This window comes from Gavialis gangeticus, unplaced genomic scaffold (genome assembly GCF_001723915.1).
Source record: "Gavialis gangeticus isolate Ggan-Ray unplaced genomic scaffold, GavGan_comp1, whole genome shotgun sequence".
NCBI lineage: Eukaryota > Metazoa > Chordata > Crocodylia > Gavialidae > Gavialis > Gavialis gangeticus.
Genome location: NW_017729025.1, coordinates 36,448,720 through 36,459,721, shown reverse-complemented (window position 1 = coordinate 36,459,721; position 11,002 = coordinate 36,448,720). Strand labels below are relative to the sequence as shown.

The 11,002-nt window shown below is 46.2% G+C and overlaps 1 protein-coding gene across 1 annotated transcript in view; it reads left to right on the top strand.

The window, feature by feature from the left end:
• Nucleotides 1–11,002, top strand: part of UNC79 (unc-79 homolog (C. elegans)) — a 221,257-nt gene that overhangs the window by 59,357 nt on the left and 150,898 nt on the right. The window contains exons 14-16 of the mRNA XM_019518633.1: nt 9,227–9,457; nt 10,079–10,269; nt 10,939–10,994. Of these exons, the coding sequence (XP_019374178.1) occupies nt 9,227–9,457; nt 10,079–10,269; nt 10,939–10,994 (478 nt within the window). The remainder of the gene's footprint in view (nt 1–9,226; nt 9,458–10,078; nt 10,270–10,938; nt 10,995–11,002) is intronic.

Genomic DNA, 11,002 nt, shown 5'->3' with positions numbered 1-11,002 from the left:
GTTGCTGGCTGCTGCCAATGAGGGCTGTGTGTTATGCGGGGGTGGGTGGGCAGGTGTGATGGGCCCCCCCGCATGAACGCTCCCACAATCCACCCACAAACCCCACACCTCTACCCACAAAACCCACCCTGCTACATACCCACTCACAAACCCAGCACCTACAAATCCCCCATGGACCCCCACAACTGCCCCCACAAATCCCACACACACTCCCCTGCACCCCTCCACCCCCCCTGCAAACCCTACATGCCACCCACAAATCTCACACCCTGCTTGCCTAGGCACCAGACAGGATGGGACCTGCTGGTGGGAGATGCAGATGCTTGAGCAACTGCCACACTGTGGCCCTGCCCTGTACTCACACTGGTGCTGGGGCATGCATCTCCAACCTTGGGGAGTTCCAGGCCCCAGGAACCACTTGAGGGGTATGATGAGCTGGGGGGATGGCTGGAGGTGGCAACAGGGTTGGGTGATGGGTGGGGGGGATTGAGGCAACCACAGGGTTTATGGGTGTATGTGATGGGCCGGGGTGGCAGCAGGTGTGTGTGTGTGTGTGTGTGTGTGTGTGTGAGAGAGAGACAGGGGTATGGGAGTGCTCTGGGTAGGAGGGGCCACCAGAGCTGGCCTTGGAGCCCCCTGCCTCGCTACAGCAGCCTGTGCAGGGAGAGGCTGGCCTGGGAGGGCTCAAATTAGCCCCAGTCAAAGGCTTCCCAGGAACAGTACGGGGATTGCTGGGGCCTGGGCACAGGCACAGGGAGCAGAACAGTAAGGTCTGGCACTGCTCAAAGCCACAAAACAGCAGGCGGGACACCTGCAGCTGGACCCATGTCCTGGTGCTGGGATGGAGCTGCTGCTAGGAGGAAGTGAGTGGAGGGGCAGGCAGGGGCTGCAAATCAGGAGCTAGAGGGACTGGTGGGGCTGTGCATTGGGAGTGAGGAGCAAGGGCATAGGCAGGGGCAGGGCACTGCCAAATCAGTGCTGCTTAGTGCCACAAAGCAGCTGCAGGTCCAGCTGCAGCTGTTCCCACATCCTGGTGAACAAAAGGGGCAGGGGAAGCTCTGATTATTCAATGATAAAAAACCAAAAGCAAACACCAAAGTGTACAGATATTTAGAATTCATTTTCTTATGATGATAGAGGCACCAGTAGGCTTCCAAATTGCTTTAAAATTGTAAATATATCAATAAATCATTGCCCAACTGATTTCTATATATATATCAATGTTTTATTGATATATATAGTGGTATTTCATTTTAATCATGGAAGAACACAGATTTTGGGTATGTTAATGAAAGAATTTGGGTTTTTTAATCAGAGAATTTGTAATTTTTAAACAGGGAACACCAGGATCCCTGTTGGTAAAGCAAGTGGCAGGACCTAGGCAGAGGAGCCTGCCCAGGGCCAGCACTGGGGATGCAGCTGGAGGGCAGACGAGGTGGCTGACCTCCTGGCCATTTGGGTCGCTTTGACAGTTCAAAGTGGGTCATCACAACAAGCACATTTTCCGGACAATAGCTGCCCAAATTGGCAGAGCAGGAGCACCAGAAGACATGACAGCAGTGCTGCGTGAAAGCCAACTGTGCAGCCATGGTGCACTGGCAGCTGGTCCAGAGGTGCAGCCAGCTCTGCTGCAGTGCCCGTACCAGAGCCCAGATGGCCTTACAGTCCCTATCAGGGTCTGGCAGGCATGCAGCTATGGGGCCACAGGTCCAAGGGGGCAGATGCTGTTGCAGGTGGCAGCAGGTCACAGTGAGGCAGCAGCCCCTACTGCCTGAGTGCTGCAGTGGTTAGAGGGTGCAGGGGGCACTCTAGGTTAGGGCAGCTTCAGCAGTCCAGCTGGCACAAGGGGATAATGTCCACAGATACCAACTGGCTGGGTCTCAGAAGCTCATGAGGGCAAGCAGCCCTGACCTGCTCACCAGGGCAGGTTTTTATACTGCTGGGGCCAGCACATGTGCTGGCCTGCACCTCTAGCACTCCCTGGCTGAAGATCCAGGAGTAGCTTTGCAGGGTCAGTTTGCCCCAAGTGGCACTATGTGTCCAACACCAAAGTGCATGTTTAGGCATGTGTGCTGAGGCACAAATCTCTGGCACAAATTTGTGCCACTGCTACTTGAGCTGCTGCAAGTGCACATGTCTGCACGTGTGGAGACACCCTCTGGTCATGTCCAGACGAGCACAGTTGTGTGGTATGTGGTGCTGCAAACATGTTTGCAGCACCACATACCACACAGTCTGGTGTTCTCTGTGGTGCAAGGATGCACTTCCTGAGTGTGTGCTGTGATGGGTTTTTTTCCCATGGGTTTTTTTGACCCCTGGATATCCAGGGGTCAAAAAAGACGGAGGAAACCTCCCCCAGAGCAACGCATGCTTGGACAGTGTGCACTGATGAAAAGTGGAGCCAGGACACCTGGAGCCACACTCTGCTGTCAGCCAGGCTCTGCACAGCAGAATTGCTATGACTGCAGCCTTGGGAGGCCCCCAGGCCCCCAGGTAAGGCTGCTGGGGCCAGCCTTCCCTACCCCGCCCCGGGGTAACATGCCACATGCCAAAGCGCATGTGGCACAGGCATTTCCTGGGAACCAGTAGTGATGGTGCAAGGTGCACCACCGCTACTTGTCTCTGGGGAACCAAATGTACACGCATGTCTGGATGCACTGTCTTTGCGCAGTGCTTCAATGTCAGGATAAGGTCAATCCGTGAGAAACTTCTCTGTTGCATCTCCTCTTGTGATGATAATTTTTTCCCACTCTTTCTCCCATATCCTGTGAGTTGTTGTGTGTGATTATTTTCTTTAGGATCTTTGATGACTTGATTTGTCTGTGGTTCCTGCTTGCCTCTCATTCTTTCTGTCCTGTGCTTGTCATACACAGTTGAAATCACCTACACAAGGTGGTTCACCAGTCATGCTGATCTCCAGTTTTTCCAGGAATCTGCACTTCTCCTCTCGATCCACTGGTGCATAGAAATTTGTGATCTCAAATATTTTCTCACTCATTCTATACATTACTTCCAGCATTTTGCTGCCCACCACTTCTTTTCTTCTCTTGATCTTGATACGTGGGTTCTTAATTAGCACTGCTACACCTGTTGCTCTGTTAATGTTTGAGCCAGACCAGCTAGATGGCCCCCACTTCCACCATCTCATATTCTATGTAATTTTTTGCTGCTGGTATTTCACATTTTTGTATACAGATAATATCTGCCTTTATCTTGCCTAGATATGTTTCAATCATATTCCATTTGTCCTTATTTAGTACAGCCCATATGTTTAGAGAAGCTATAGTTAACATTTTGGTTTAAAATTTTGTTTTACCTTCATTTATCTGATGTTAGCTTATTTCTTTACAGGCTGTCCTCTGTCTTCTCCTCCTCCTATGCTCCCTCCTCTCCCATTATCATACCTGTTGCTTTCCCAAACTCTTCTACTTCTGACTCTTCTAGAAACTTGTCCACCCAATCCTCCTCACTGGTGAAAATCTCTTCTGGATGGTCAGGGCTTTGTAGCGGGGAGAAACCCGAGGAGGAGAGACTACTGGCAAAGGTGCTTAGCTGGGGCTCTGCTTCTTTCCCCTCTACCCTTCACCTCGGTCATTCCGTTTCTCCTCCTTTCTCCTTCTTTCTCTTTTTTCTAACTTTTTGCCATTCCATCTCATTTTTCTCCTTCCATGACCCTCCTTCTTCTTCTGAGCTGCTCTCTTCCCTTAGTTCCTTTTTCAGTGATGCAGAGCTCCCTTTCTCTGCATTCTGTTGCTTTTCTTTCTCTTTGGCTTTTAGCTCTCTGTGGGGAGGTAGGGGTTAGGGTGGTGGGGAGGTCCTTGATGAGAGGAGAGAAATGGGTCCTGCTGTTTGTGGATAGAACTTGAGGCTGGAGTCTCGTCTTCCCCCTCCCCGTTTGACTCTCCCTAGCGATCATATACCTCCTCTTCTGATTCTTCTACCTGCTCCTCAGGCTCTGCATCCTTTTCCACAGATGCCTCTCATTCTCTTTCCTCCTGCTATTTGTTCTCCTCCTTTCTTTGCTGCCTTGCTCTGTTTGCAAAGGGCTGAGGAGCAAGAGTGGAACACATGCCCTTCTTCCCCACAGAGGCTGCATCACTTTCCCCCTTTATATCTTTTGCCAGGTGGCACTTCTTCCTGCATATTGAGTATATGGTATAGCGGCAGACCAAAGCTAAATGCCCCTCTTCACTGCATTTCCTGCACAGCTTTGGCTGGCTGTGGTAAAACACAAACCACCTGTTCACCCCTAGGGCGAATCCTGGTGGGATTAGAATACACATTTTCTGCATTCATTCATTCTTCCCTTTCTCCTGTTTCAGATCTAGAGGTGAAATTAGTGCAAATAAATATTAATTTATATTAATAATAAGCTTATTGCTCCCAGGTGCTGTGTCTGCATGTGTGCCTGGGATCACAGCACATTGAGCCAGGTTGGAGCAGCTGCAGCTGGCAGTCTGTCAGCCCAGGGCTTCTCCCTTAGTTAAATGTGCTGCAGAAGGGGTGCTTCAGCATGGGGCTAGATGGCAGGCAGCCCTTGCACTGAAGCACCCTCATGCCACAGACAGCTGGGGCTGCATCTACACATGTGTTGCTGTGGAGCTTTTTACTCCACAGCAGGATAGTACTTGTATTTACACATACTATCCTACTGTGGAGTTTATTAGTCTGCTGTGGCCTAATAGTCCTGCACATGCAGACATACAGATATGAGACCTTAACTGCACAGCTAATTAGTCAACTGTGAAGTAAATGTCTCGTGTAGATGCATCTACTACCTATAAAAGTGATCCCAGTATTGTTCACATTCACTTTTCTTCCCATGTAAAAAACTTCTTCTTTCGGATTAATTCCCAGAAATTCAGTGATATTGTTAGTGATAAATATAAAGGGAGCCCTTCTGCATACCAGATCGTGTCTTTTTACATCTAATTGCATCTTCATTTGTCTCTTTCTATTTTATTGCCTGATGTTTTGACACCATTTCTATCCCAGAAGAATTCCCTTTTTTCTACAGAATCCCAACTCACTTTTAAATCCATTTCAAAGTTTTAAGAATATGCTTTCAATCCTCCTCCTTGGTTCTGTAGATGTTTGTAACAAACTGTCCCCATCCATATAAATTCATTCACTTCTGGAGTTTGTTTCAAAACTAAAACTAAGCTGTGACTCATTGTGAAAGTCCATGCATGAATCTGAGCTAATATACTAAGAACTTGGGGGGATGGTTATTTTAATTAGTCAGGTGGATTTGTGCTTTATCAAGTTCTTGTCTAAAAAAAGAGGTGAAATATATTTGACCTAGTTTCACTTTCAGATTTGGGTTCCTTAAACCTGCAAGTGAGAATGAAAGTCTTGAGGTAAAAAGTCAAGTTGACCAAAGCTGACAGAAAGCTTGCATTTTCCACTAACCCCCTCTTTGGTTTACATGGATCTGCCTAGATTACCTCTAATATAATAAATATCCTTTCCTTGTCCACTAGAGCTGAACTTGTCATTTGGAGAAAAAGAGATTTAATAAGGGAACTGTAAAGGTTGCTGTAAAGAAGAGGGAGAACAACTGGTCTCCCTTGCCATGAAATTAGGGGTTTAAACTGTAGCAAAGCAGAAATGTCTTAGGTGTAAGAACAGTAGGACAGTGGAACAAGTTGCTCAGGGAAGTTGTGGGGTCTTCTTCACTATAGGTTTCAAGAAGAGACTGGATAAGTGTTTGTCTGGGGTGGCTTAGGAATAGCACATCCTGCAGTGCCTTGGATTAGATAGCTCATAAGATCCATTCATACTTTATGATTCTGTGAGTCTCAGACTTTTCCATGATGTGGAATAAAGAAACGATTTTGTAGTCATCTCCTACCCATTTACAATCAGTTAGGACCTTTTCCCCATGTGAGATTGCAGCACATCTCTGGCTTACTCTACAAAGGTGAGGCAGAAACTGCCTCTCTTGCCCCGGTCTACCAGGTGTCCACCTCTATTTCCCTTCATTCGTACCTGCCATGCCTTGTTAAGAAAATTAAAGGGAGGTTATATGTTAAGAAGAGCAAAGAACCACCTGGTGGAAGCCTACACTCTTTGCAGGGATCCTCCCACCCCTATACTCCGCTTCTTACTACTCCTGGCTGGGTAGCCAAATCTGTGGCCTTATCTTGGACATGCTGTACTCCTTGGACAGTAGCTGTCAGGCAGTTCCTTTTGATCCAGTTGCTGTTCATGTACTTGGAGATGTTCACTTTTGTATCCTCCTTTATAGGTTCCCAACCTGATGTCTCCTTTCAAGCCTTTCCTGATGTGACTCAATCAATTCTTTATCTAGTCAGGAATGCTGGTCACCAGCTACTTCATCTCACAATGTTATAAAGGATCAATTAATTATCAATTAATTTAACAGTCTTGCTTGATTCACAGAAGATGGGTCAGATATCAATTAATTCTGCACTCTCTCTTAATTCATGGAAGAATAATCAATTATCAATTACTTCCACAGTCTTGCTTGATTTATACAAAATCCATTAATTATCAAGGCATTCAACAGTCTCTCTTAATCCATAGAATAGCAATTAATCATTAATGAATTCCACAGGCTCCCTTGATTCACAGGAGATCAGTTAATCCTCCCTGGACCTATCAGTCTCTGTACCTTATACAAATTCAATTAATTGTCCTTTTGCCTCTAATCAGCATGTGAGGGTCCACAGTTGTACGATCACCAGCACTTTATCAATAGCATGGGATCTCATGCTTAGCTCATTATCTCCATGGAAACCTCACTTTCCTTTCTGTTGGTGGGTTCCTCTTCACTCGCCCACTATCACTCATTAGTCCTATCCTGAGCCTTCCTGGATGACCAGACAAAACCACTGGGTCCCCATGCCACTCCTGGGAAATCCCAGCTCCGTATATCCACACAGTGTGCACAGCGTTCTCAGCTCACTGTGCCATCCCCTCTCTCGGGGTGACCGTGTATGCCAACTTCTTTCTAGTCCACCAGGATTCTTCGTGAATCAGTGAGGGCTTGCTCCTTCTGCATGTGACCGTGTGTGGCTGGGATTTGGCTCTTTTGCCCCAGAGTGCACAGATTTCTCCTCCGGCTGCTCTGGCAGCTGTTCAACCCCACTAGATTCTTCAGAGTAAGCTTGTTCCCTGACCCTGCCCTGACAGTGTTTCTCAACTGGAACAGGGACTGGAGCCAGTTCCCTGTTATATTTACACTGAAAAATAACATCAGGCAAACATTTAATAGAATATAAATGTCATCTAGCATGTAAATAGGATAAGGGGATATATCACCAACCAACTGTCTGTGTACCACAGTCTGAAAACCTCTGCAAGTTAGTTATTTTACATGCAAAGGGTCTATTAGTAAACCTTTCTGCCTCACAGTTCATTTAACAGAAGGGCACAGAGATGGTTTTTCTTAACCCCATTCTTTCTGATTATATGAACTTGCCTTTTTTATCTTCTTTATTCCATTTTTTGTCCCTTTCATTCCGACTCCTTTACCTGCCTGCCTGCCTACCCTCTTCATTGCCTCGGCACACACCAGCTTCTGTCTTAATTTATGCAGCCCTGTATGTCAGGACCAAGCCACTCTGCCTCTCATCACTGCACTTGGTGTCCCTTCTCAAAATGCAGTTCTTCAATTGCTAACCTACCATATTGATGGATGTATATACACATTGATAATTACAAAAGAATTATGAAGTCTAACTCTAATCCTTCTTTTGGTTGTGCTGGTACAAAACAATTGTAACTGTATTTCAGTCAAATGAATTACATTGCCATAAAGCAAGTATGAACAATGTCACTGACTCTAAAAAGCCTAACTTTGCCAGATAAACCTAAAAAACTGAATGGCTTTGCTTCAGTAATTTTGTGACAATAAAAAATGATTTCAACCCACAAAAAGTCCAATGGGTCGCCAACTGGTTAGAGAGTTGCACCCAGAGGGTGGTAGTGGATGGGTCCTTCTCGACCTGGAAGGACGTGGGAAGTGGGGTCCCACAGGGCTCGGTCCTTGGGCCCGCCCTGTTCAACATCTTCATCAGTGATTTGGATGAGGGGGTGCAAAGCACCCTGTTCAAGTTTGCTGATGACACTAAGATGTGGGGGGATGTGGGCACAATAGAGGGGAGCAACAGGCTACAGTTGGACCTAGATAGGTTACAAGGATGGGCGGAGGAGAATAGGATGGGGTTTAACACAGACAAGTGTAAGGTGATGCACCTGGGGAGGAACAATCGGCACCATACATACAGGCTGGGGAACTCCCCTCTTGTCAGCACGGAGGTGGAAAAGGATCTGGGAGTCATTATTGACTCCAAGATGAACATGAGTCGGCAATGTGGGGAGGCGGCTAGGAAGGCCAACTGCACCTTGTCGTGCATCCACAGATGCATCTCGAGCAGGTCCAAGGAGGTGATCCTCCCCCTCTATGCGGCACTGGTCAGGCCGCAGCTGGAGTACTGCGTCCAGTTCTGGGCGCCGCACTTTAAGAGGGATGTGGACAGCATCGAGAGGGTCCAGAGGAGGGCCACTCGTATGATCAAGGGACAGCAGGGTAGGTCCTATGAGGAAAGGTTGCGGGACCTGAACCTGTTCAGCCTTCAAAAGAGAAGGCTGAGGGGGGATCTTGTGGCCTGTTATAAACTGGTTAGGGGGGATCAGCAGGCGCTGGGGGAGTCCCTGTTCCCCCGAGCGCCGCAAGGAGTGACCAGGAACAATGGTCACAACCTGGTGGAGGGAAGGTTTAAGTTGGACATCAGGAGGCGCTACTTCACGGTCAGGGCGGGTAGGGTCTGGAACCAGCTTCCAAGTGAGGTGGTGCAGGCTCCCACCCTGGGGGTTTTTAAGAAGAGGTTAGATGAACAACTTACTGGGGTCGTCTGACCCCAGTGCTCTTTCCTGCCATGGCAGGGGGTCGGACTAGATGATCTGCTCAGGTCCCTTCCGACCCTAGAAACTATGAAACTATGAAACCTTTTCAGTATCATTATATCAGAATGGGTTATTTGACAATTTGGAACCTTTTTTAAAAAAAATGCTTCTGAAACAGGAAATTTGTCAGCCCCTTCTGTCAAATATCTTTTTTGATGGTAAGTCTACAGAGTGGAATCCCAGAGAAACAAGAACACTTTTGAAAAAAACACATTCCCTCATCTGACCCTTCCCCTAACAATTGCCACCCTAGGGTAACTGAAAATGAGATTTGTTTTTTGCTGTCTTCTAGGTGAGCCTTTGTACTCCCAGTGAGAATACACCCACTGAAAGTTTAGCTAGGCTGGTTAGTATGGTCTTCCAGTGGTTTCATTCCACTGCTTATATGATGGATGATGAAGTTGGTAGCCTGGTGGAGAAACTCAAACCCCAGTTTGTTACCAAATGGCTGAAGACGGTTTGTGATGTTCGATTTGATGTCATGGTCATGTGCCTGCTTCCTAAACCAATGGAGTTTGCCAGGGTAAGAATGCATGCTGTAATTTTTCTGAGGGTTCCTAGAAAAGCCCTAAAATTTAATATCTTGCTATGCTAATTTAGACATTTTAAGGTCCAAACTCAATTCTCAGATTGAAGAAGACAGACTTCTGTCTATCATTGAGTGAATAGAATTTGGCCTATGGTTGCCCAGCCAGAGTAATTGTTGGCTGGTTGAATCCACTAGTAGCTAAAGCAAAAGTACCAGATATTCCCATAGCCCTTAGTGAACTAAGCTGTGATTAGTTAGAATCATTAGTCTCTGTATGTATTTGCTTAGAAATGTATATTGATTCTCATACCCAGACCCATCCCTTAATAAAAGAGGGATTAAAAAAATTAAAAGGACAGGTTATTCAACATAAAAGGCCCAGTGTTAGATCCATGTCACAAAAGACTATCCCCAGTGATCAAACAGATCAGTCTTGTGATGAGCAAGGTACATGATCTTATGAAAAAAATGCAGTCCCCAGGGCTGACTTTGGGAGTTGTACTGAATTTTTTTATTGATCATTTATCATGATTTCATGGCTTCAAAGTGCCATACAAACAACAAATAAAAATGATGAAAGTAACTAACAGACATTACTCATGGAAATACCCTCAGGTTGGTGGATACTGGGACAAATCCTGTAGTGCTGTGACACAACTGAAGGAAGGTCTGAATCGAATCCTCTGCTTGATTCCATACAATGTAATAAACCAGCCGGTGTGGGAATGTGTCATGCCAGAGTGGTTGGAAGCCATTAGGACAGAAGTGCCCGATAATCAACTGAAAGAGTTCAGGGAAGTACTAAGGTATGTAGCAATGTACAGGAGCTATTAGGATGGCAAGTGTGTAACTGACAAGGGTCTTGGCACTGGGAAATCAATTCACAAGGAATAAAAATGCTGGTCAGAACTGCTGTGTTCATGTGCAGTGTAAGAAACTGAACAAATGCAACTCCAATGTTACTAGGGTTAGGTGTCACTCCAAAGACTTCCAGATTTTGAGACAGTTTCATTGTATGGTTCTTTTTATTTTTGGATCTGTATCCAAATCCACAAATAAGGCTGAATTGGCCTTTGATCTGAGTGGTCTGTGAGTCCAGCAGGCCCCAGTACTGCTCCTGGGAGCTACCTGAGTGCTGAGTGGTTAGCATTATGTACATGAGCCACTGCACAACAACACAAGGACTGGTTCCAACTGGCCTGTGACAGCTCCTCTTAAAGTTATGGTTCCCCACAGCTGAGGCCCATTTCTCGTATATATAGGACATCAATAATGACTGAGGAGAAGTGAGGTAAGGAATATTGATATACAGTGGGGATAAAATTATTGATAACAAATACAGATATTATTGATATCTTATCTTCCCAAGCTTTCTGCTTAGACTGATATGTTATTAATTGTTCATGTATTGTATGCTATGTGCTGCACATAATGGCAAGCCATTCATCATATGTTTCTGTTCTTCTGTTCTGCAGCAAAATGTTTGATATTGAACTTTGTCCTCTTCCTTTTTCCATGGAGGAGATGTTTGGTTTCATT